The sequence below is a fragment of the Hirsutella rhossiliensis genome, assembly GCF_020360975.1.
Source record: "Hirsutella rhossiliensis strain HR02 chromosome Unknown scaffold00011, whole genome shotgun sequence".
Classification (NCBI taxonomy): Eukaryota; Fungi; Ascomycota; class Sordariomycetes; order Hypocreales; family Ophiocordycipitaceae; genus Hirsutella; species Hirsutella rhossiliensis.
The window spans coordinates 1,957,477-1,982,485 of record NW_025408677.1 but is presented as its reverse complement, the minus strand read 5'-3'; the positions used below and the strand labels follow the sequence as shown (position 1 = coordinate 1,982,485).

At 59.9% G+C, this 25,009-nt stretch overlaps 7 protein-coding genes across 7 annotated transcripts; 2 read left to right on the top strand and 5 right to left on the bottom strand.

The window, feature by feature from the left end:
* Positions 1 to 1,298: 1,298 nt before the first annotated feature.
* Positions 1,299 to 6,775, bottom strand: HRG_09019 (s1 RNA binding domain-containing protein; the record flags this gene model as incomplete). Its single annotated transcript, XM_044867490.1, has 4 exons — positions 1,299 to 1,847; positions 1,908 to 2,461; positions 2,507 to 6,296; positions 6,353 to 6,775. 4 exons carry the CDS (start codon positions 6,773 to 6,775, stop codon positions 1,299 to 1,301), a joined length of 5,316 nt encoding a protein of 1,771 aa, XP_044717511.1.
* A 422-nt stretch (positions 6,776 to 7,197) lies between these two features.
* On the top strand, positions 7,198 to 9,886 carry HRG_09018 (uncharacterized protein; the record flags this gene model as incomplete). Its single annotated transcript, XM_044867489.1, has 5 exons — positions 7,198 to 7,389; positions 7,462 to 7,772; positions 7,836 to 8,410; positions 8,487 to 9,307; positions 9,362 to 9,886. The coding sequence occupies 5 exons, from the start codon at positions 7,198 to 7,200 to the stop codon at positions 9,884 to 9,886; spliced, it is 2,424 nt and encodes an 807-aa protein (XP_044717510.1).
* A 1,215-nt stretch (positions 9,887 to 11,101) lies between these two features.
* HRG_09017 (peptidase m16 inactive domain-containing protein) lies at positions 11,102 to 12,893 on the bottom strand (the record flags this gene model as incomplete). Its single annotated transcript, XM_044867488.1, has 2 exons — positions 11,102 to 12,682; positions 12,753 to 12,893. The coding sequence occupies 2 exons, from the start codon at positions 12,891 to 12,893 to the stop codon at positions 11,102 to 11,104; spliced, it is 1,722 nt and encodes a 573-aa protein (XP_044717509.1).
* A 758-nt stretch (positions 12,894 to 13,651) lies between these two features.
* Positions 13,652 to 15,450, bottom strand: HRG_09016 (FHA domain-containing protein; the record flags this gene model as incomplete). The annotated part of the gene is made up of 3 exons (XM_044867487.1): positions 13,652 to 14,254; positions 14,360 to 14,465; positions 14,537 to 15,450. 3 exons carry the CDS (start codon positions 15,448 to 15,450, stop codon positions 13,652 to 13,654), a joined length of 1,623 nt encoding a protein of 540 aa, XP_044717508.1.
* Positions 15,451 to 18,363: 2,913 nt separating this feature from the next.
* HRG_09015 (uncharacterized protein) lies at positions 18,364 to 21,211 on the bottom strand (the record flags this gene model as incomplete). Its single annotated transcript, XM_044867486.1, has 6 exons — positions 18,364 to 18,615; positions 18,684 to 18,765; positions 18,831 to 20,073; positions 20,126 to 20,622; positions 20,676 to 20,940; positions 21,049 to 21,211. The coding sequence occupies 6 exons, from the start codon at positions 21,209 to 21,211 to the stop codon at positions 18,364 to 18,366; spliced, it is 2,502 nt and encodes an 833-aa protein (XP_044717507.1).
* A 317-nt stretch (positions 21,212 to 21,528) lies between these two features.
* On the top strand, positions 21,529 to 22,241 carry HRG_09014 (autophagy protein 16 (ATG16) domain-containing protein; the record flags this gene model as incomplete). The annotated part of the gene is made up of 3 exons (XM_044867485.1): positions 21,529 to 21,613; positions 21,669 to 22,009; positions 22,068 to 22,241. 3 exons carry the CDS (start codon positions 21,529 to 21,531, stop codon positions 22,239 to 22,241), a joined length of 600 nt encoding a protein of 199 aa, XP_044717506.1.
* A 159-nt stretch (positions 22,242 to 22,400) lies between these two features.
* HRG_09013 (histone methylation protein DOT1 domain-containing protein) lies at positions 22,401 to 23,969 on the bottom strand (the record flags this gene model as incomplete). Its single annotated transcript, XM_044867484.1, has 2 exons — positions 22,401 to 23,322; positions 23,374 to 23,969. The coding sequence occupies 2 exons, from the start codon at positions 23,967 to 23,969 to the stop codon at positions 22,401 to 22,403; spliced, it is 1,518 nt and encodes a 505-aa protein (XP_044717505.1).
* Positions 23,970 to 25,009: the final 1,040 nt, after the last annotated feature.

Here is a 25,009-nt window from a genome sequence, read left to right as displayed (position 1 = left end):
CTTTATCGACTCGTAGCTTTCCTTCGGTTTCTAGTTTCCAGCTTCGCCACTGGGCCTTGTCGCCGCCGAATTTAGGGATGTCTCGTAATTTGGGGCGCTTGGTTGGGTGAGGGTTGTGATTGGCGCCCACATGGGTGTCCTCGATGGGGACAGCCGGGGTGACAGATGGCATTGGCTCTAGGAGTTCAGACGAACGGGCTTGCTGGTGTTGTTGGAGTTCCAGGGCAATAAAACGTTCTTCAAACAGGGTATTTCTTCGGGAATTCTCTTCTCTCAGACTTCGTATCTCGGCAACCAGGGCGCTGAGGACGTCCGGCTGCATGTTGTTGTTATCTTCGGCCATCGCGACTTCGCTGAATGCTAATGGCTCCGATGGGACTCGGTTACTTTGGTGTCTTCAGTGTCTTCAGTGTCTTCGGTGATCTTGATAGTATGTGAAAGGCCTCTAGTGAGTTGATACAACTAACTAGTCCCTATGCTGTTTACTATCAAGATAGAAAAGAAAGAAAGAAAGAAAGAGAATCTACTACATAAGAGCATAACGGCATTTTATAGCTTCGAGCCAATGGAAGGTTCTAGAAGCTAGGCGGCGCAGCCGCCGTTAAAGCGGCTTGCCCGTTACAGAATGTTAGACTGCGCGCGCACCGACGGCATGGCTGAAAGTATCATGGTTTCGAAAACAGTGAAGCAAAATCAAATAAGAGTTGCCTCTGTACATTGCTTGATCATGATAAACCTGACAAACCAAGAGTCTTAAACCTCATAACTCGTCCGATCCGTTGCACGACAGGTTGTATGGAGGCTTGAGTTGACACACTGGGCTTCTCCCATCCGCTCACCGCAGCAAAGTAAAGCAGATAAATGATCCGAGTCCAGTACATTAGAGGACATCCGTCCAAGCAGCTTAAAACGGTCGCCATGAGAGCGTGAGATCCCACCTGCCAGCTCATGAACACGAGCATATGCGCCCTAGAGCGCCCGCGGAGATAAAATCACGAGAGTCGGAGGAGGTCCATCGTCACCGGATTCTGGTATGCGCCGGTTCGCGATGCAGCAGTGGCGAGCTTCATGACATCACCGAGTGAATAGCTAGTCCGTCTGCTGACTCTGGCCGTATCTACTGCATGAAACCCTGGCTCACCGGAGCAATCTCGTTGAAACTTACTCGTCGCCTTCTCAGTCTAACCGTTATAGTCTCGAAAACATCGAGCTCCAGGGCCCAGGATTCAAAGCCCTGCGCCTAGTATTGACAAAACCTTGAACATCTTTCTTTTGGTGGTGAGAACCCCACTCTCTCTTCACTCCTCCATGGCATTTTCCTGCGCGGCCGCCTCGCCTTCCTTCTTGGCTTTGTATGCCGCGGCCCAGTCTTGCGCCTTGGCCATCACCTTTTCCTTGCCCTTGGGATCCAGTGTTTCCTCCCACGCAGCCCATCTCCTAAACCACTTCTCGGCCTGTTGAGGCTTGAGTCCCTTGACCCGCAGTCTCCGTTCAAACACGTCTCGTACTGCCGTCGGCTCCGCCCCTGCCCCAGAGACACCAGTCTCGAGGTCGAGCAGTTGGCTCCAGAGATCGCCCTTCCTCGGCCACGTCGCCAAGAGGCTCTCAAACATGGTCCTGCCCCGTTCTGCCTCGCCGTTTGGCGATCGAAATTCGAGAGCGGCGAAGCGGCTGATGATGTTCTGGGGATGACGCTTGTCAAGTTGCTGCGTCGCTCGCGGCAAAAGGGCCCTGGCGCGACCAGGCTCGTTCAGCGTGGCGTGGAGGAAGTGGGCATAGTTGATCCAAACGTGGGGCGACTTGGCGCCGAACTTCTTCAGCATGGCTTCGAATAGACCATCGGCGTCCTGTAAGTCGTTAGCGATGCAAGTTCCCAAACATGTACGCGGCAGGTAATGGGCACTAACCTTGAGCTTCGAGGACTGAATGTAGATGCTGGCCAGTCGCTCATGCACTTCTTGTTCGTTATTGTACTGGCAGGCCCGCGTAAATACCTCCTCTACCGTCCGTTTGTTGCCGTACGTCACCTCCAGGTTGAGATATGCCACCCAGACGTTGAGCTTCTCTGTCTCTTCTCTGATATTGATGGTCTTGATTGCACGCTCCGCCACCTCGCGCGCCTTGGGCAGCTCACTGACTTGCATCTGGAAGGCCATGTACGCAATCCAGAGCTCTGACGAATCCGGCTGGCCCAACAAAAGTCGCTCATAGTCGCTTGTGGTCTGCGGGCCGTGGGCGTCCAGCTCGGCAGTTTTGTCGACCTCAATCTCGGCCTTTCTCCGCTTTCTCTTCTTCTTCTCAGCCTCCTTCTTTTCCTCGCCTTGGTCAGACTCGGAGCCCGAGTCATTGAACGGGTCAGCCGACCAAGCCGACTTCTTGCCGACGGCAAGACCATTGGCTTTCTTGTCGGCTGCGGCTTGTATTTCGTCGTCGCTTTCGCCGTCCTCGTCGTCGCTCTCCTCTGAATCCTCCACATTGTCTGTGCCCAGGATCTTGACCACGGCACCTGCATCGTCGTCCATGTCCGCATCCTCGTCACTGTCGTCGTCTTCAGGCAGAGGGGCCCCCGCATCCGAGCTGTTAGAGTCCATGTCTGTGTCTTCGTCCGCGAAGAGAGAAGGCTTCAGGCCAAAGTTGATTCTTCGTTTTCCGGCGTCCACTTCCAGAACCAGCGCCTTGACAGCGTCACCCTCCTTGTACAATTTGGTGGCATCCCTCACGGCCTTGTCGGCCATCTGACTGCGGTGGCAGAGACCGCTCACGTTCGCAGAGTTATCGACCAGGATAAACGCCCCAAAATCTTCGACTTTGCGCACCTTGCCCGTGATCACCTGGCCCTTCTTGATGTCGTGAAAGGTGGTCGGAGGCACGAAATCCTCGTCGACCATCGAGGCCTTGAGGCTCAGCTCGGCCTGGCGTGCTGCGGCATCGACGGCGATTACCCGGCCTTTGACCAGCTGGTCAACCTGAAACTGATCCTTCCACTCCTTCAAAAACCTGTCAGACAAGTTTGTAATCTTGACCAAGGCCGTGACCTGCCCTCCTAGAAGAACGAACAAGCCCTTATCAGAGACGTTTTTGACAAAGCCTCGAACAACGTCGCCGGCAGAGATCTGGGAAAAGTTGCTGATTTCGTGGTCAGCCACGGGTAAAGTAGAGCTCATGATGCGCGAGGGCCGCAACGACAAGCGAAGCCTCTTGTTGCTCGCGTCGACCTCGACGATTGAGACTCGAACAATATCATTCTTCTTGTAGTTCAGAGTGTTAATATCGTCGTATTTATCGACCATGTCCGGGAGGTGGACCGGGCCGGAGACGCTTTCGCTGAGTTTGACCAAGACTTGCCGCTCGTTGACCTTGGTGACCCTGCCGGGCAGGATCATGTTGGGCTTTAGCGCGCTCCAAGAGACTGCTTCAGAAGTGCTCGAGGATCGAGCAGATAAATCCAAACGGTTATTCTCAGCATCGACCGAAATGACGTTGACTTTCAAAGCGGACCCCACCGGGAAGTTTGCCTCCAAGTCATTCACTTGCGACAAGTCATCCGAAGCCTCCATGACCGAGATGCGGCCGCGCACGCTCGGCGACAGGTTGACCCACAGGCACCCAGGGCTGACGTTATTGACAAAGGCGACATAAGAGTCGCCGACCTTGACCGAGTCCAGCGAGAGCGGTTTCGGTGTCTCGACCTTGAAATCGCTCGGCTTCGCCGTCAGTTCGAGGACCGAGTGCGCCGATCTGTGGGATATGGGCAGGAAGCGGTGGTCCTTTGCGTTGTGAACGCCAATGACCTTGACTTTCAACTGCTGTTTTTTGTGAAACGCGCCAAGGGGATTCTTGGCATCGGCAATGCCATCCCAACTGTCAAAGACTTGAGACACATCGATTCGCCCCTGCGCCTCGCTGCCGACAAGCTGCACGTTGAGTTGCGTCTGCTTGACTGATGTGATTCTGGCCCTGGCCACGCTTCCAGAGGTCAAGCCGTCCGCCGGTGCCGGACCCTTGTCGGCTGACTTGCCACCCTTGGACTTGTCCGCTTCTTCAGAGCTAGCCGAGGAAGGAGCGACGGCGATGCGCTGCAGATCTTGGATAATGGATATCACCCTGACCTCAATCGAGTCGTACTTTTGCATGCCAAAGTCTGGCTGGGACTGAGCCTCGGCGGGCAGACGGGACTTGGGCAGGAGAGCATTCAGACTTCCAGCGAACTGGACAAAGACGGCCGTTGGCGTAATATTCCTCACAAAGGATGGAAACACAGCATCCATCCTGACATCGTCAAAGTTTGAAAGAAGCTTCCCATCTTTGGATGCCTGGATAAGGCTCGGTTTCTGGGTGAGGATGATGGCTCGCCGATTTTCGTTCTTGTCAATCACCATCAGATCCGACAGCGTCTGCCCTGCGGAGATGCGTTTGAGGGCGAACATGTTCTTGGACGCCGACTTGTCTGTGAGATGTCCTACCGGCAGCATGGCCTTGAGCTGGCTGCCCTCGAGCTCGACGAAGACCTGATCCTCGGTTTTCTGGATGACCTTAGCCGATACGAGATCGCCCAGCTGCAGGCTCTTCAGCGCGCTCTGCTTGTCGAGGCCAAAGGCGGAAGGGTCTTTGCACGACAGTATCAGCCTTCGCTTCTCGGGATCAACGTCGAGAACATGAACGCTGACGACTTGGCCCAAGCGGAAGTGCTCCGACGGTTCACGAATGTAGGCCTCGCTCATCTCAGAGACGGGGAGAAAGCCTCGGAGGGAGCCGTAGAACTGGATGTGGGCGCCGTTCTGCTGCAGCTTGATGATGGTACCGGGAACGTGCATGCTGACACTGACTTCATCGTAAGTCTTGATGACGGGAGCCTCGGAATTGACCAGGGTCTTCTTGAGAGTGAGTCGCATCCGCTTTTTGGAGAGATTCGTGGAGAGAACCCGGGCCTTCACCTTCATGCCTTCGCGGAACTTCTTTTCGGGATGCTGCAGTCGAACATCGGACAGGTGGCGCTCAGGAACAAATCCAGTTATTCCGTCAGCGACTTTGACAATCAATCCGCTCACCCCCTCTTCGTTGATGACGAGCTTCTCAATCTCGCAGTCAACCACTCCCCCGATGGGCACGTCCTCGAGGCGGATGTACTGCTGCTCCAAGATGGTCTTCTGGAAAGAGATGTGGAAGAGGCCGTCGAGCTCGCTGTAGCCAACGACGCGACCTTGGTGAACTGATCCGAGCTGGTAGGGCCCGCTGGACTCGTACAAGGCGTCGACCTTGCCATCCTTGACACGTGAAATGTGTACAAAGCCGCTGAGGCCGGCGATGCCTGTGTCGACAAAGAGCCCAATCTCGGCCTCCACGTGGCGTACGGTGCATTCCTTGACGAGTGAGGACACAGGCAGCACCGCAGTGGGAAGCTTGTTAGCATCCGTGTCCGGATGCTTCATGGTCAAAGACATAACGTGAGGGAGCAGGGAGATGCCCAGCTTGGGGTCTTTGGCAGTTGGGAAGTTGCAGATAATCCGGGCCTTGACCTTGGTCCCAATCTTGTATGTCGACTCTAAGTCCGTCCCGTCGGGTCCGGCACCGGAATGGACCAGGTCTGCCGTGACGTCGAGATGGCCCATGACTTTTCCAGCGAGGCCTCTCCTGTCGACATTGGAGACCAAGACACTGACGGTGGTACCGGGTAGAAAGGTGCTGATTGTCGTCGCCTCCGAGGGGACGTGCCTGATGCTGCCTATCTTTTCCTGCAAAAGAGACAGCTGGGCAACCCGGCCGTTGGAGCGCTTGCCGGCGACGTGGCAGAGGAAGACGGCGCCGGGCTGGAGTCGCTCGTGGTCGATGGTCGGGTCGATCTCGCTAGTGGGGAGGAAAGCTCGCAAATCAGGAATGCCCATGTCCATGACACAGCCACGGTCCTCAAGGCTGACCACGGATGCCATGACAGTGCAGAAAGGTGTCACGTCGTCCTTGCCCAAGCCGGAGTTGGCTTCGGCAGGGCGCAGAGAGAGCTCGATTTTCCGCCTTCCCCTGCCGGCGACGGATTCATCCAGGGTAGAGACGACGTGGACTCTCAGGTATTGGCCGATGGCGAAGATGGACTTGAGGTCGACGTCGCTTTCGTCGTCATCGGAGCCGTTTTCTGAACCGTCATCCTTTTCGGCGGCCGCATTCTGCAGCCTGCCGGTCAACTGGTCTGAGACTGCAACAATTGGGACGTAGCCAGTAAGATTATAAGGAAGGGCAATCTCGATGTCGAGGTTGTTGATCCGACAGACTTGGCCGAGGACGAGTGAGCCTTTGACGAGTTTCTGTGTATCTTGTGAGCTTTCATGGTCCACTTGGTAGGCTTCTCGAGGACAGGTACCTTGAAGTTGAGACTCTCCACCCTGATGGCATCGTCGCCGTCTTTGGAAACTGGAGCCTTCTTGTCGCTCTTCAGTGCCATTCTCCTCTTCTTCTTCTGCTGCGCCTTGCCGCCGACGTCGAGCTCGTCCTCGCGCATGGCATCCGCCTTTGCCTCGAGCTGGATCTGCTTCTGCTCCAGGGGCGTGAGGACGCTACCGCCACCACGAGGAAATACGGGCTCTTCATCCCTTAAGAGCGAGACAACAGGTGCTTTGGGGGGCTTGTTGTCAGACTCGGCGGCCTTGTTGGGCGCCGTGGTGGCGGCCGGCTTCGCATCTTTGCTGGACGCATCGTTCTTGGACGGCCGGGCTGCCTTGGAGCTCTTGGCCGACTTTGACGGGGGATGGCCACCGGGGGCATCTTTTCGCTTCAGGTTGCCCATGGCGGCGATGTGCAGCCGAGATCAACAGCGAGCGAAAACGGCTCGTCTGGCTCGACGATGGCTTATTCGCTTGCCCTCGCGACAATATAATTTTTTTCCTCTCCAGGCCGCCGATAAGCTGATAGCAGTGGGAGGGGCGGTGGAGAAAGATCCGAAGGTTGATCCGGGCCCGGCGCCAGCGTCTCCATGCCAAGCGGACCGCTGCGGGCCTCGGCTGTTTACATGTTTACAGGCGGCCGAGCGCTGGAAACCACCGCCACGAGCCAGCGGACAGGCACGCTGATAAGCTGGTCACACGAAACTCCCTTGAGCGCCTCTCCCTCAACAAAACAGGACGCGAGACGGTACCGGTGGTCGAGTAACCTGGACCCAGTCGAGACAAGGACGTCGATGGATTTTCAGACGTCTGCACGCGCGTCGTGATGCTCCCCCGAAAGAGACAGCGACCAAACCCGGCCGGGGCTGCTGGCTCGTGTAGCCTGCCGACAACGGCCTTATCGCGCGAGTTCGCTACGTCACAGGGCGCATCAGCCTCTCACCAGCCGCCGCCGACTCCTCTCCTGCGGTCCCACCGCAGCATCGCCGCCCTATCTGCGAGGAGCAACGAGAAGCAGGTATCTCGCGACAACCCTCTGCACCTCCCGCTCTACATCGTATTGGGATGCTGACTCGGCACCGTGCGGCAGGTTCGCAAGGCCAAGAGCTGGTACGGTTCCTGGCCAAGAGCACCGAACAAAGCCTGGGCCTCGACGTCGGTTGCGCGGGAAAATATCCTGGGCGGCACGCTCAGGGCAGCCAGAGCCTCGGACCTGAGTCGCTTCGAGCCGAAAAAGGGCGACGACGCTGTGAGCATGCTCAGCGCATGCACCGCTTTGCCACTGCCCGGTGTGCCAGAGAACGCCATGACGACAGACGAGAACGACCAAAGGGACGTCAAGCCCCCGTCATCAGAAAGAGCAGGGAAGAACGCATCAGGCGACGCAAAACTACGAGTTCTGTCGGCTACAGAATCGACAGCCCAAAACCCCGCAACCCCGTTGAGACGAGTCACGTCGTCCAGCTGGCTGGGCTGGTGGTCGAGAACGCCCGTTGCCGAGGACCAGGCAGAGTCATCAGCGAACTGTGCGCTGCCTGAAGCCGAGAACGATACCGATGTGCCTCGGCAGCCTGTCCTTATTCCTCCCGAGCAAACTGCACCTGATGATGCGTCTACCGTGTCGGCCCCGGCCAGCGCGCCGACATACGCATCGACGTCCTGGTTTGGATTCTGGTCGTCTTCCAGCGATGCCAAACCGCCGCCAGAGGCCAGCGCCGAAGACGCCACGGCCGAGGGGGGAGCCGAGGATACCGTCATGACGGACGCGGCCCCTGCTGCAGCACCTCCAGCCCCATCACTGCCTCAGAAGCGTGAGCCAGCGCCCAAGGCTGGCTCCACGTGGGCTTTCTGGTCGAGGGAATCGCCCAAGGCGGGCAGTGAGGTGGCGACTTCGGAGGCAGGCGAAATTGCGGTCATGGGCGAGGGCTCCGAGGCCCGTCCGCAGCCCATGGCCGAGGGCGACGTCTCGGGGTCGCGGAGCAGGGGTCAGAAGGCGGACCCCAAAGCAAAGCTGGGTCGCAAGACGACATGGCGCAGAGGCAAAAGAGCAAGGCCAACGGTGACCATCCCCGAGTCTCGGCCGGCAAACTGCCCCGAACGGATCAACCGCCGCAGCAGACATTGCGTCGGAGCCCGAGCCCGAGCTCAATGCAACGCCAGCCACGCCCAGGACGGAGACGCCGACCGAAGGTGCCGGCGACGCGGCGGCTGCAGCAACCAAGCTGCCGCCCAACCTGGTGCTGCCCTGCTTCACCAGCACCTACGAGATGAAGGAAAACCCGTCGATCCTGCGGCAAATCACAAACTTTCTGCTGCGTACGTCGCAGCCGGCGGCCAACCACGTGCTGCGCGTCAAGGACACGCCGCGGATACGCAAGGCCCTTGCCATTGGCGTTCACGGGCTCATCCCCGCGACGTACCTGCGGCCGATGATCGGGCAGCCGACGGGCACATCGCTGCGGTTTGCGAGCCTGGGCGCCGATGCGATCCGCAGGTGGGCCGACGCACACGGGTGCGCTGACTGCGACATTGAAAAGGTGGCGCTCGAGGGCGAGGGCCGCATCGGCGAGCGCGTCGACAACCTGTGGAAGCTGATGCTCAACTGGATCGACCACATCCGGCGGGCCGACCTCATCGTCGTGGCGTCGCACTCGCAGGGCGTACCCGTCAGCATCATGCTACTGGAGAAGCTCATTGAGCTGGGGCTAATCACCGACGCGAAGATTGGCGTGTGCGCCATGGCCGGCGTCGCCCTCGGGCCCTTTCCCGACTACCGGTCCAGCATCCTGATGGGCTCGGCCGCCGAGCTGTGGGACTTTGGCAACCCGCAGAGCGCCATTTCGCTGCGCTTCGAGACAGCCCTCAAGCGCATCCTCGACTACGGCGCGCGCGTCACCTTTATCGGCAGCATCGACGACCAGCTGGTGCCCATGGAGGTGTGTATTTCCCCCTTTTGTCAAGGTATCCTGCTCGTTCTAACGCGCCTCCAGTCCGCTGTCTACTCGCCGGCCAGCCACCCGTACATCTACCGCGCCGTCTTCATCGACGGACGCATCCACGCGCCCGACTTCATCGCGCACCTGGTCGGCTTCGCGCTGAAGCTGCGCAACTTGGGCATCTCGGACCACGGGCTGATCCGCGAGCTGTCGGCGCCGCTGGCCGGCTCGCTGTACTCGGGCGAGGGCCACTCGCGCCTGTACTACGACGACGCCGTCTACGACCTGGCCGTGGCGCACACGCTCGAGACGTCGGCGGTGCCCCGCGGCGTCCCCTGCCAGATGCGGCCGCATGCGGGCGCCGCCGCGGATGGTGGTGGTGGTGCAGGGCTGCTAGCGTCGCCAAATCCCTACGTGCTCCCCTGGATCATGCGCGGCGTGCTCGAGGAGGACTTTGTCAAGACGGAGCTTGGCGCCGAGACGGAGGAGCTGCTGCGCCAGTTTGACGACTGGAGGCCCACGACAAAGGCCCTGCGCGACGTCAAGTACCGCCTCGAGGCTGTGCGGTCCAAGCTATAGTGGCTGAAGCGCAAGTTGCCCGCATGACTTGTTCTTATTGGGGAGAGGGAGCCGGGGAAGGCGATCACGAAGCCATCCCCCTCGTCTGCATTTGGTGGCTTTCCTCGCCTCTCGTCTCCTCACCGAACTCTAAAACCCCCTCTCACTCTCTCAAAGCAGAGAAACATGGCCCCTCCGTCTCCGTCACGTTCGCCCTTCCCCAGGCACCAAGACGGGATTTGCGGCATTCGAAATCCTACCCATTACGAGAAACGCCGCATACGCCTTTAGACCCAATCATGACGCCTTGGAGGGTTCACACTCACACACACACACACACACACACACGCATACACACAACATGGTCCACGGGAATCGATCGGCAAGGGGCATGCATCGCGCGCCGCTGCGCAACGAGAGTCTGGTCTGATTTGGTGGACTCACACACTCGCCTCGACACTTGGACAAAAAAAAGAAAGAGAAAAATGAAGAAAAACACAAACGCAAAAGCGACGCAGTAATCTCAGAGTCTCTCACACCCTCGTTTCCAACCCACGGGCGGCGGCAAGACGACGCCGGTAGCATGGAATGAGAGGGGGATGGCCATGGGAAGTCGGCGCAGGGCGTTTTCTTGTCCTTTCCTATATACAATACACACATACACATATATAGATATACTATGCAAAAATAATAGCAAGACAAGAGACGGGCAGTTCACTGAACCAGCTAGAGTGGCTCCTTGGGCGAGCCTTGTGGACCCCGCCTTGCTCCCATGTAGGATTGATCCATGGTGGAAGACGTCTATCTGACCGACTTGGGCACATCTGCGCACCGACTCAAGGCGGCATAGAACGAGTTGCCGCTAAATTCTCAACGTTCGCGGGTGACTTGGGGGGTTCAACGCTCGTTTGCCGCGCATCGTCTATCGTACATAAAGAATATACACCTCCTCTCTCCCCAAGCAAAATGGTGGTCGCCCTTTCGAGATGAGACTGCACACCCATCACCGCCCTTCTTCCGTCTTTCTTGTCCACTACGTAGCTGCATCCTCGCCATCGTTGGCTCCGGTGCCCCCATGGCGGTTTCGCCGCCCCCCCTTTTTGTACAAACAAGTAATATCCGAGAGGAGCGAGAGGGAAAAAAGGGGTGTCGTGCCCTCCAATGTGACGAGTCGCAATGTCCAGCGCCTTGGCCATTCATCACGGAGAGTCCCGAACTCGCCGAGTAGAGAGAGTCTCAACTCCTTCTTCCCAGCCCAAACGCATAGATGCGATCCTGGATCTGATCCCACGTCAACGGCCGACTCGCCAGCCCATACTGATGCGCCTCCTGCAACACCACCGTTGGCGCACCGCTCCCGGCGCCCGGGTTCCTCACCGCGCCGCCCACCACCGTTGCCGCCACGCGACGCAGGTCGTCGACCGTCAGCGCCTCGATGCGGCGGCACATGTCGCGCACGGGCACCTTGCGCCCGTGGACCTGCACCGAGCGGCCGAGGTCTTCGAGTTCCACCATGCGGCTCTCGAGGTTCATGAGCAAGCTGCTGCGCAGCTGCTTCTTGGCCCGCTCCATCTCGCCCTCGTGCATGCGCGCGTAGCCGCGGTCGAGCGTCAGTGCGCGCAGCTGCTCGCACACGGCGTCGAGCATGTTGACGGCGTGGCCCGGTAGGCACGACGCCGAGATGCCAAACAGGCCTGAGTCGAGGTACGAGTGGTTGAAGGCGACGCACGACTCGACCCAGCCGTGCTGGTTGAGCACGTTTGTGTACAGCCGCGAGTACATGCCTTTGCCGGGTCCGCCCGCCGAAAAGGACCCGCCGCCGCCCAGCAGCGTCTGAAGCGTCGCCAGCGCGTAGATGTCGTCGGACCCGACGGGCAGGCCCTCAAAGGCCACGTGCATGTGCGTGAACTTGAGCTGGTCGGGCGACGGCGTCTGCGGCGCGAGGGCCAAGAAGCCTCCCGTGTAGTGCGCCGCCAGCCGGCCATTACTGAGCCGCGAGGGGGGCGTGCTGAGGACGGTGGCGTTGCGGGGGGTGGCCATGTTCTTGAGAAAGGGGATCTTGGATATGAGCCTTGGCCGTTGGTGTTGTTGGGCCGAGGCGGATGAGGACGAGGACGAGGGGGGGGCGGAGGAGGAGACGGAGCCCTCGCTGTCGCTCGTCTCAGATGCTGCGGTAGTCGTTGACTCCATGGCGCCAAAGTACTGCTCGGCCAGCCCAACCGCCACGTCATGCTCCACGCCGGCAAAGGCCAGCACCATGCGTTCGGGCTTGTAGAGAAGGTCGCGATACCTAACCACAGTACCGCGGTCGATGCACGCCAGTCGATCCTCCGGGCACAGCAGCGGGTTGCCAAGCGTATTATCCTTGAAGGCGGCCGAGTGCAGCAGCTCCGGCAGGATGAGCTCGGGCTTTGCCCAAATCTCGGCAATCTCGTACCGCGCCGTCTCGAGCTGCTCGGCCACCTCTTCCGACGTGAGGCACGGGTCGCGGATCGTGTCGGCCAGCAGCGCCACCGTCTCGGGCACAGCGCGGTTGAACGTGGCGGCCTGGTACATCATGGACTCGCGCGACGAGGCGCACTGGATGTTGCCGCCCAGGGCCTCGACGCGCTCCAGCATCTCGTCGGCCGAGTGGCGCGACGTCGACTTGAAGGCCAGCCGGTCCATGATGTGCGACACACCGCGCATCTGGGCGTCCTCGAACCGCGACCCGGCTTCGACGTAGACACCCACGCCGGAAAAGGAGCCGGGCAGCGCCTCCGAGGCGACGCGCAGGCCGTTTGGCAGCGTCGTGATCTGGTCCAGGTCGGTTGGTTCCTGCAGGGGAGCCGCCATGTCAGTCACCAAAGAAGCACCATATAGCATACAGCGTGGAGTCATATCTTGCCTTGGGGATTCCCTCGACCGCCACCGTCGCCATGGTCCTCGTCGGCAAAGCAAGCCCTGCAGGCCGCTGCCGCAGCAGCCTCGAGCACGAGGCCGCGCCCCTGCGTAGTGGCTGTAGCCGAGTGCTCACGTGTCGCAACATGGTCGGGCTGCGAGTTGCGACGGTTTGCCGGAGCCCTCGTTATTCATGGCGAGCTGGAAGAATGGGTTTCGCAGAAAACCCATTAATAAGCAGGCCTCCACCACCCGCTCAGCGATGCGTCGGAACATTGCGGCGCCGACACAGGCACAATGACATCAGAACAAAACTGCGTGCAGTTGATTGATTGATATTCGCAAGCGCCTATGAGAATCACCAGCAGAGACCTGAAAAGGAGCCGATCTTTGATTATCAAGCCCCTGTCCACAGACACACCGCTGTCAATACCCCTACCAGGACCTGGCCGCAGCAAATCACTCGGCAGCCAGGCCAACATGCCCGTGACCATGTCCCTGCTTTCAGTCGGCCGCATTGTACAAGATGATCGCCGCCCACGTTGTGTCAAGCCATGTACGCAAGTACTCCGCCGCTACGTACGAAACAGAAAAGGGGGGAGACCCGACCAAGTGTGAATGAAGAAGATCGTTTTGCCAAAACCCGTCCGCCATGCCAAAAAGAAGGATTCCTCGCCAGCGCGATTCGCTGCCCAGAGACTCATGACCGGCTCCAGCAGCCTCTCAACTCCGTGCCGGGACCGCAAGCAAGAAACCATGGCGGAACCCCTGCCAATTCACAGTCTGCTCGCAATGGGATCTCCCTCTGCCGCCTTGGGCGGCCACCATGCGAAATGGAAGAGTAATAAAAAGAAGGCCTTTTCGAGTCCCTGCTGTATGCGCTGTCGTCTGCGTCCGTCGAGTAGATTAGGAAGAGTCGTCGCTTGGATGGTGACTGGTGGCGCCCATCTCGGCTGCCGCGTCGAGGCTTCGCATCCCGGTAGTAGCATCCACCGCCCGGCGTCCTGCACTGCCGTCAAACACCCACGGGCCAGCATTGTTTCTCGGGGTGACCAGGCCCTCGCCGTTGGCACCCAGCGACGGGGAACCGTTTTCCCGCAGGCGTCCGACCCTGCCGGCGCCCGAAACTGGGCTGCTTATGGGCAAAGGCTCCGTAGTCGCGTGGTGCAAAGGCGGCCGGGCGGCCGGGCTCTCCGATGTGCCAACGGCGACCGTCACGTCGACGGCATCGGCATCTTGAACCGTTACGTCTGCAGGCTCTGGCGCCGATGCCGGTGATTGGCTGCCCGAAGGCTCTTCTTTTCTTTCCTCGACGTCCTCCTCTCCGCGGCCCTCCTCCTCGAGCTGCTGCCACTCATCTGAGGGCTCGTCGACGTCGGCCTCGAGGTCCGCTCCGGCTCGGCAGTTGGGGCAGACGAATATGGGATATTGCGGCGACGTGAGCAGCGACCGCACGCACTTGAAATGCCACGTGTGCGAGCACGGGGCCACAAACAGCGACTGGCATGGCTAAAGGATGAGCAAGTCAGCCGAGCACAAACTCGACTCCGCCTTGACATGAGAGAGAAGATGGGGCGGGGCGAGGCGGGGAGGACAGGATTGAGGTGGACAAACCGCAATCGAATTTAGGCAGATGGAGCAGTCCTGGGAGTTTGAGCTTGACAGTGCCGAGGCTGCACCGTTGGAAGCCATGGTCCGCAGGCGCTTGTGGGCGGCGACGCTGGAGAGAAGAGGACGGTCAGCGGGAGCGCTGAAGGGAACCGGACGGAGCCAGGGGGATGAGCGACTCACTTGAAGGTGTTGAGCTTGTTCTGCCATCCGCGGTTGAGCTCGAGCCTCATCTTGACACAGCGGAAAATCATCTCCTCGCCGCCCTTGAAGTCGATGCCGAGCTGGACAATGTCGCCGTCGTTGACAGGATAAGCCTTACTCTCCTGCGAAGGCGGGCTGAGGCGGATGTGATTGAGAAAGGTGCCCGAGGAGCTCTTGACGTCTCTGATGTACCACTTGCCGTCTTCGCACCAAAACTCGCAATGGCGGCGGCTCACCACCTTGCTCTTGAAGCCGACGGGGGCGGCCGAGGGTTGGCTGCCCAACATGGTGGCGGCTGCCTGGCCGTCGCGCTCCGAGTAGCGGCCGACGCGGATGACATCTGAGGCGGCGGGCAAGGTGCGGGAGATGGGGGCGAAGGAGAGGGACGGGCGCGTGGATCGCGGGTCGTAGTAGGCGGAGAAGCGGATCGAGGGCGCCGTGTCGGGGCTTGCGGACGAGGCAATCTCGGCGGGCGAGGCGGTTGTCCTGGCCATGGGGGCGAGCTGGGACTGCTGGGGTTGAGGCGGCGACGGGGACGCGTCTCGAGGGTCCGAAACGACGACAGCGGTCGTCTCGGGGATGGGGCTGGCCGACGAAGCTCGCATCTGTGGGGCCCTGGGGCGGAGGGGCGCGTCGGGGGTGGAATTGATGAGGGTCAATCTATTGGAGCCGTGGGCGGCCGTCGAGGCGAGCGAGTAGCTGACGGATCGGGTGAGGTTGTGCGGGGAGGCGGCCGGGGAAGCGGCCGAGTGGTGGGTGTCGCGCGACAGCAGGTGGTTGTGCGTGTAGTTGCGCAGGTAGCTGAGGCCACGCAGGCGGCTGGGGCGCGACGTGGTGACGGGCGTGGCGGACTGAGGCCCTGGCGGAGGCGACGAGACGGGCTGGGTGAACATTTGGAGATGGGAGAGGGGATTTGTCGCGCTAGCCAAGAGACGAGGAGAAATGTCTGACGTGTTTGGGTCGCGGCGACCAGCAGGAGGAGATGGAGGAGTGGAGCAAGAGCGAGATGGAGAGAGAATGGGAATGAGGCAGAGAGCAGATGGAACGGGAGGGGCGATGGACAAGTTGGCGAGGTGGAGGTGGTGGGAGAGAGGATGAAGAGGGAGAGAGACGGTGAGGAAGCGGAGAAACCAGACTCTCCACTCCCAAGTGAGGAAGGGTAAGTAATAATAATAGGTGTCGAAAAAAAAGGTTCGAAAGAAAAAGATATCCAGCGGTGGATACGGGGAACGGGAGTGGTGTGTTATTGTCTGGCTTGACGGTGGAGGAGGAAGAGGAGGAGGGGGGAGGGGAAAGGGTCCAACAGTCGATGGGCGGGTAGGGGTGGGATAGAAGAGGCAAGTTGGCGTTGGGGTTGGATGTCGAGTGGCTTTTTTCTTCTAATTTGTTAATTCGGATGGATGATGCGCTGGGACCGTGTCAGCCGGCAGCGGCTCTCAGTTGACTTTGCCTCGGGAGCGGGGGGGGAGGCGGATTGCCTAGCGAGGTGGGGGGTGGAGGAGAGAGAGAGAAGCAGGACGAGGAAGATGGAGGACCGGGCCTCGGACGCTTCTGAGGGCGGGGAAAAGGGTGCGGAGTGAAACAAGTTCAGTGGGGGAGAGGAGGAAGAGCCGGAGAAGTGCGTGTGTGCTGCTTGTACGCGTAAGAGGTTATCTACCGAAAGATGCGCCCACACTCTTTCGTGCTGTGTCGCCCTTTGTTGGCCATGGACAGAGAGCCCGAGGCAGTGGATGGACCCGCTGGCTGCAGCAGAGATGAGCCGCAGCGGAGGTGCTGTACTGTACTGTAGACTGCAGTGTGCAGCTGCTGGGGGACCCCCTACAGTACTAGCAGCAGTGCCCTCGGTTTCAACGTGGGAGGTAAGACGGCGGCCTGCAACTGGTCGTCCAACGCAAGCAACGGTTACATGTGAGAAAAATTTCAGAAAAAAATAAAATAAAATAAGGGACGCACGACACTCCCGCTATACACCAAGCTTTGCCCCTTGGTCAAGTCGAAATGTGAAGCGACAAAATGCAAATAGACGAGACTTGCACCGGGCCACTGGCGACGAGGAGCACCAGCAGTGGAGACTCCCAGCAGCCTGCCTGCACAGTGGAGTCGGGACGGCCTGGGGCCAGCACGTGGGCCCACACCCACCTCGCCGGTTACCAGCCCGGTGCAGGTGGAACACCCTCCCTCAGTGGTCCGGGGCCGAGCTCCAGCACATGCACCCACTGTAGCCCGCCTGCCAGCACAAATCTTCATCTCGACCAGCGTCACAGACACCATGGCAGGTATTTATCTTGTTCCTCGCACACGCTGCGTCGGGAGCTGGTGGCACGACCTCGCGCCACAACCAACAAGCTGACCAACAAAGCCCTGCAACAAAAGCCCTGCTGCCGGCGGCGCATGGGCGTTGCTTCTTCTTCTTCTTCCCGTCCCGGCTCATTACGGGCACTACAGTAGCATCAGTGGTATTCGTCTTATTAGGGGCCTGCTAGCCTCTACAGGGCTTATGACCAGGTCATGCCTGGGCCGAGCGTGCACAGACGCTTGTCTGTCTCGACACTCGCCCACACAAAGGCCTGTCGGCGGACCCGTGCTCAGACAAGGCCAAGTCTTTTTTTAGAGAAGAAAAAGGAAAAGGGCAGCGGTCCGTCGCCTTGCTTCGGCAGCTCGGTCCGCCGCTCGTCAGCAAGCTTGTGCTTATTATGAGACGTACGGAACACAGTAGTGACTTACGACGCGCAGTAGTAGGTACGTACTTCGTATAATTACACATCCCTGATGAATCTCTTTGAAAATGGTTGTAAGTTAATTACTCCGTAATTCCACGCCCTTTTCCCTCTTCAACAGAAGCTGATGATGCATATATGCATGTGCGCTGAAATGATCAGCGCCGCGCATGACGCTGCCGTCGCCCCGTCGAGAATCTCGATGTACGGATATGACGTGCTGCTCCTCAGCCCATCCATCCATCCAGATATGTATTCTGTACATGGCATGGCACGAGACGTCGACACGTGCGTGCAGGCATTCTCGCTGCTGCCGCATCCCTTCCCGTACATACAGAACATGCGCAGAGTCATATTGTGTACTCGTGATATACTGTAATGTAGTCTGTACTGTACTGTACATACCTACAGCAATGTCGATAGATGCTGCTTCAACCAAGTGCCGCGTAATTATTATCCATCCATCCCTTGTCGGTCCGATACTTCATCGACGACAGATCAAAAAGCCGCCGCCGCAATCGCGTCAATACTCGCGGCCACCAACGGCACCGCTCCCCATGTCTCGACATCGTCCCCAACCGATCCCGTTGGCCCTGCAACTCGCCTGCCACTGTGAGACCGCTTAAACGGGCCGTCGGCTGGGTATGGCGTCGCCTAATGTCTCGCCCTTGCCGTGGTCCAGCTATTAATGGAAGCAGCGCCATCTCACAACCAACAAACAGCTATACATACGCCTTGTCCATGGCTCATGACAGCCATCAACGCCTTCAGGATATACGTGGTAAACGGAGTGCGCTACAACTCACAAGCTGGGCCCGGAAGCTCTCACCAGCCCATCACCATCTCCAGCAATGGGGGACACCCACCCCCTTCAGCTACAATGTGAAGGGGGCAAGTGGAAGCACCAACTCGTCTTGAAGCTCGTGTACACATGTGGCCAATGTATGCCTACTGAAGTACTCCGGGCCCTGGTGGAAACCTCATCTTGGTCCGCTCGAGCCATGCGAGGCACATGCCGTCTCACATAAGCTCCGTCGAGAAGCATCATCGTCGACCTGAAGCCCTGTCTTCCAACTCAGCAACCGCCCATTACTTCCTGAACACGGCCATGCCCAGCCTCTCAATCTCCCTCCCCTCTGCTGATCCTCTCCCCGCCGCCTCCAGCAGCCTCTGCCACGCCTCGCCGTCCTTGAGCCGAACCGCCTCCTCCGCCGCCTTGGTACGCATCCCGCACTTTTCGTACATGGCAATCGTCTCCCCCGCCGCCAGGCCCGAGCATTTGGGGATGAAGACGGCCGCCAGCCGCGGGTTGCCTGCCTGCAGCGTCAGGTTGAAGAATGGCTGGTGCCCGGCGTCAGCTGTAGTCCCGCCCGTACACGGGGGACACGGAGCGAGAACACTCGACTCACCTCCCACCCAATCGGACTCTTCTTGGCCTTGGCCATTTCCTCAATCTCGTTCCATTCACGCTTCGCCACCAGCGCCCGGAGACTGCAGGCAAGCGCACGTGCGCGTCAGTTCAATCTGCTGCCTTGGTAACTCTCAGTTGAACCTACCGGATCCACCACGCCACCTTATCCGGCACCTTGAATTCGCTTTGGACCTTCTTGGCGTGGCTGTTGAACCCGAGCCGTATCAGCTTGAACAGCGTCTCGTTGACGCTGAGTCCCGTAAACGAATCTGCCAGGTCGCGCCCCAGCGACTCCTGCATCCGCAGCAACGCCGTCGTCTCCTTGAGTGCGTGAAGCTCTAGTGCCCTCTCCTTGGAGTCGGCCAGGAGCTTAGCCGCCAGTGCGAGCTTGTCCGACGCCGTCCGTGCGTCTGGCTGCCGGAGCGATTCTCGGATAAAGACGTTGGCCCCGTCTACTCGCCGGTCGTCTTGGTAGTACAAGTCTTTCAGCAGCGCATTGTCGCCCTCTCTCATCGCCGCCGCCTCCACCATGGCCGTCGCCGTCGGCCGTGCGTTGATGACGCGGAAAAACGCCGCCAGCGGCAGCTTCTTCTTGAGCTGCATCAGCACGACGAGGATAAGATCCGTGTCTCCGCTCTCAATGGCCTTGTCCAGGGCGAGCTCGTCTTCTTCCATGTCCAGGAGCAGCGGCACCTGCCTTCCACCGCGCGGCTCGTGGTTGAGGAGCTCCGTGGCCAGCCGGGCCCGGCCCTCGTGGTAAGCCGCCCGCGCAATCTCTTCGAAAGAAATACCGGGCTTGCCCGAGAGCCTCTCGACCACCAGCCGGCAGATGGTGTCGTCGTCCTCGGCCCCGACGCGGACCTTGGTAGATGCCCAGTGCACGTAGATGCGGTCCGAGGGGAGCTTGAGGTACCCGGCAATCTTGAGCGCGAGCAGGTAGTCGTGGCGGTTGAGCAGGCGCTGTATTAGCCGCTCGGGCGTCAGGCGGTGGTACTGCTCGTACGACAGGGGGATCCCAATTTCGTAGTCGCGCACGCCATTCAGCACTCGCAGCGTCTCGCACATGTCGACAAACTCGTCGCTGTTGTAAATGTCGAGCACCGACTTGCCAAACGAGGCGGCCTTGAGCAGTTTCTTCTGCCACCGCGTGTCAAACTCCCGGCCAGCGGCGTTGACGCACGTATCGACGGCCTCGGTCAGGTTGGGCCGGATGAGCTGGATGTAATCGTCGGCCTTGGGCGACTCCAGCTCCAGCTGGCCGACGGCGTCGAGCAGGATGGACGCGGGCGAGGATTCCGAGGCATGGCCGAGCACCTCGAGGGTATCGCTCGGCACCCTTTCGACGAACTCGCAAAAGTCGTTTGTGATGAGTCGAGCACCATCATATTCTGGAAAAATCAGCAACGCCTCGGCCGACAGGCACGCACGGGCTGTCGGTACCGGAAATGACGTGGACGCGGGTGCTCTCGTAGATGAAGGACGAGGACTGATCCCCTGGCCCAATAATGTGCACCTCGTCCTCCCAGGCAATGAGCGCATCGCTGCCGCACCATTCTACGTACTTGGGCGGCGTCTGCGAGTCGGCATCGTGCTCGAATATCTTGTCCTGAAAATCGCTCGAGATGACGTGCGCTTTGCCATTCTTCCCGTACAGATTCGCATACCGCCCGTCGGGTGAGACGCTGATGTGGCTAAAGGGGCCAATGTCGAGCAGCCGATCTTCGCAGTCTGTGGCATCGACGACGTGGACGGTCGAGCCGACACTCAGCAGCACCTCGACAGACCGGGACAGGGTGTGATCGGGCGAGATGATGGCCCACGAGTGGATTTCGCCCCCGGGGCAAGCGGCTAGCAGCTTGGGTCGGGGCTCGGCATAGGACGAGACGGCGACGAGCGAGTTGTTGCCCAAGAGAGCAACCATGCCGTTGTCGTAGAACCTGGGAGAGGTGAGCGACGTGGCGTGCGAGCCGGGGAGCCGCGGCAAGCATACCGGCAGGATTCGACGCCATAGTTGTCGGCGCCGTGGCCGAGGGAAAAGTTGCTAAAGTCTCCCTGGAGATCGTAGCAGCGGACGTTGCCGTCGGCGGTCACGACGAGCAACGACTCTTGTTCGGACCAGCCAAGCCCCTTGACGACCGTCTTGTCCCAGGGGATGCTGCGCAGCTTCTTGCCCGCCAGGCTGTAAATGTCGATGGACGGCTTCGAGGATATGCCCGGCTGGTGGGCCTGGAGCTTGGTATCGTCGCGCCATAATGCTATGGGCCTGTCAGTCCCCATTCGACTCGTCTCCTTTGCAGTGCAGCATTGGCCATGTCCCTGGCCATGTCCCTGCGCGTGTGCTGATCAAGACAGCAAGGACATACCTAGAGCACCAGCATAGGGAGCTCCCGCCACGAAGTAGTTGTCGAGATCCAATTCTTGGTCAAAGACGGCCGTGTACTGCTGCGTCTTGCGGAACCATTTGTCCCCCACGCTCTCCCAATCGGCTCTCGCGTGCAGCGCGTCCATCTCCGATGCGCGCGTCATCTCATGGTGGGCGTGTGCAGCTCGTCCCCTTGAGCTCTGGTGGATTGTCGGTGACGATGGAGGGATGGAGCTCCGGGTGCGCGGAGGTTATTCTTCGGCTAATGAGGGGCTGGCTCGGCAGGCCACTGTAACCAAGGGTAGCTGCTGCCCCGCCATCGATGATGATGGCATCGCTCCATTCTCAAGACGTCAGTCGCACCAGCCCGCACGCTGCGACGCCCACCATCAGCACCCTCATACGCCTCCCTGCGCGTCACTGGGTCTTCAAGGCATCAGCAGCGCCAGCAGACCGTCTCCTCTCGTCTCCTGCAGTCACCATGCCGGACTGGAGGGATGAGTACCTCGCGTCCCTCAAGGATGTCGAGCTCAACAACCCAGTCAACATGGAGCTCGTCCAGGCTTGTTCGGACTCTCCCTCTCTGCATGACTACCTTTTGCTCCGGCTCACAAGCGACAGGCTCGCAAATGGCCGACCGCATCTCCGCACTCGAGGCGGAAAAGGTAGCGCTGCAATCCCGGCCGCCGACTACGAGCACATCCAAGCACCCGCGCCCCGGTGGTACACCCTCGGACGACGCTGGTATCGCACAGCTCCGCCTTGACCTCGCCGAGACGCTGCGAGCCAAGGGTGTGGCCGAGGCACGGCTCCGCACGGCAGAGGAAGAACTCGGCAGACTGCGGGCAAAGACCAAGGAGGACGCCCGGGCCGTCAAGGACCTCACGGCTGATCGAACATCGCTCATCTTTCGGGTCAAGGACCGCGAGCACGAACTGAGAGAGAAGCGCAAGCTGCTCGAGGTACTGTTCGACCCGTGGGACCTTGCCGGTCTGCGCATGTGCTGACACTCGGACGCAGCAAGTCCAGGACGAGCATATCGCCCTGAACCTGCAACTGTCCATGGCGGAAAAGGAACGAGACAGGGTCAAAAAGGAGAACAAGGAGCTCGTCGACAGATGGATGAAGCGCATGGGGCAGGAGGCCGATGCCATGAACCTCGCAAACGAACCGCACTTGGAAAAGAATCACTGAGAATACGCAGCCGTGACGCGCAAAGCAAATGGCATGCGAGTATGACCCGCATTCAGATGGTATGTCCTGTACGCTAAACCCCATTCACATGCTCATGATGCCATGTTCCAACCCAAACATCTCGCGCAAGATCCGCTGACGAGGCCCTGCCCCCCCGGCCTACTTGCGTGTAGAGATAAAGTACGGCCCGCCCGCGTTGGTCCAGCTCACGTAGCCCTCGGGATACGCACATTCCTCCACGTTGAGAATAGTGCTCCCGACGTCGTTGATGTTGTGGTTGCTCTCGGCGACAAAGGACCGGAGCGAGACGACCTTGCAGCCGGGCTTGAGATCGAGAAACATGCGCACCAGGTCGTCATTGAGCTGCGAGGTAAAGGCCTTGTTATTGACCAGCACCACGTCGGCCCGCTTAAGCGCCTCGTGGATGGCCGTGTTCTTGCGAAAATCTCCCCGCTCGAGGTGTACCTTGCCAGGTTTGATGCCCCAGAGCATGCTTCTCGCGGCAAACTCCTTGGCCTGTGCCTCGGCCAGGTTGCAAGCGTTTTCCATCATCTCGCAGCCCCAGCTCTCACACCCAATCTCGAGGGCCGCCTGCAGGCAGACGTTGCCCACGCCCGACCCCAAGTCGACAAACACCTGGTCAGACGTCATGCTCATCTGCTCAACGAGTATCTTGGAGATGAAGGGGTGCAGCAGCTCGCCGTATACGTAGTCGGTGCCGTTTTCATACTTGGACAGGAGCTCCACCTTGGGAGCCACGGTCCGGTCATAGACTTGGTCGAGAATAAAGGCGACGAGGCTGCGGGGCAGCTCATGCATTGCGTCGAGATTCCGTTCGACGACGCCGTCCTCTATGAGGCCAAGCAGCGTCTCGTTGTACTCTTGTAGCGCCGCCTTGAACCCGGCCAAGTCTTGGATGTTGCGGTTGGAAGCCTTTTCCAGGCGCCGTATCAGGCCGCTGTGCTGGTTGGTGAAGGGCTCGGCTTCTTCGTCGTTGAGATATGTCTCGGCGACGTGGCGGACGATGCGGATGCTGGCCTCGACGGCGTCGATCTTGTCCTTGCCCCATACGAGCTCGAACCTGCGAGGCGGGGTTAGCTTGGGGGACGTGAGGAGAATACGGGCCACGTACCTTTCCCTAGGCTGCAGGCTCGGGTACTGCAGCTCTATTGCCACGTCCTCTTTCTGGGCGCCCATGACGGGGACGCACTTTGCCTCGAGGGAGGCGACTTGGACGGCATGAATAAACTGCAGCTGCTCGTTGCGGCCTTCGAAAGCCCTCGAGTTGCGCAGCTTGCGGTTGGGATCAACGAAGCGACCGTCGGCGGTGCCCTGGCGTTGCCTTTTGCGGGAGTCGAGGCTCATCCAGCCATCGTCCTCGTTGTCGCTGTCCTTGTCAAAGGCGACGCGGTCACTGGCAGGCGAGGGTCGCGACGCGGCGGCACTGGCGGCCTTGCGTTTCCGCGCCAGCCGCCTCTCGTCGGACGAGGGAGGATGTGGCGAGTTGCTGTCGTGGCGGACGGACGGCAGTCTCGGCGACGGGCGTGAGGCGGCGGGCGAGGAGCTCGAGGAGACGGAGGCGGCAGCGGCGGAAGATCGGGAGCGAGGCTTGGGACTGGGCTTGGGCTTGGGCTTGGGCGGGGCGGGACGTTCGACGACGACCTTTTCGATGCGGATCTTTGGAGGGTCGACCTTGAACTTGTTGCCTTTGCCGCCGAGAAGAGGCATGGCGGCGGCGGAGGGTGTGCGAGTGCGAGAAGCAGGGAGAAGCCTCGTGTTTCGGTCCCCTCTGGTTGTCACGCTCGTCTCTGATGCCCCTCTCTCCCTTGAGGCGTCTTTTTGCGTGAGCGGTATGCACGTGCCGAGTCGAAAGCGGTATGATGCGCGAGTTCCAGGCAAGACACGGACTGAGTCTAGGGGTCTCCGTGTGGGAGGGGGCTCCGCTGGCGGAGGTACGGGGGAGGGCAGAGGTAGATTTGATGAGACAGGTTTGCAAAGAAGGGGTTTAAAAAGGAAGACTCCCTACATGAACAGATGCAGAAGTGGAAAAAATGACGCGGCTCATGAACAATGTTGTTGGTGGTGGGGGGGGGACGAGGCTTCTCTCGCTCGGTGAGGGAGGGTGGCGGTTGATTGGGGAAGAGTGTGTGTCACAGCCGCAATGCCATCTCGCCTCGAGGCCAAAAAAAATGCTGCCTTGGGCGTGCAGGCGGCGTGCAGGCGGCGTGCGGGCCTGCTATTACAGCAGGTTCCCGCAGTGAGGGGGTTACGAGCTGGGGGGGTTGCAGCGCGGTAGAGATACTGTACTAGAGCGGATGGGGCGGTGAACTGGCAAGATACAGCTACTTGACGGCAGCCCTTCAGGCAAGTCCCCCTCACCGGGTACTACCTGAGACCCCTACTGTAGAACCCGAAGAAATGGTTGGGGGGGTCCCGGACGGGGGGCATCGCCCGACGTAACGGGCGCGAGAGCCGCCGGGACAACCGTCGGCCCGCGGCGACACAGGAAAGCCCGCAGCCACCTTGGGCGGTGGTATCTCGTGACTCGCGACAAATGCGATCCGCCGGCAAACAGGCGGGCCAGAAACCTAACATCATGCCACCAGCAAACGCACCACCCCCGGGCGACGCTCGTACATGCGCGGTGCAAGCCAGGGCAGCCGTGTAGGTACACGCTTCGTACACGTGGCGCAGAGCGTCAGCCAGGACGAGCCGAGGGCGTGCGTGCTGCTCCTGCACCTCGACTCGTTTTCCTCCTCGCGGGGCCC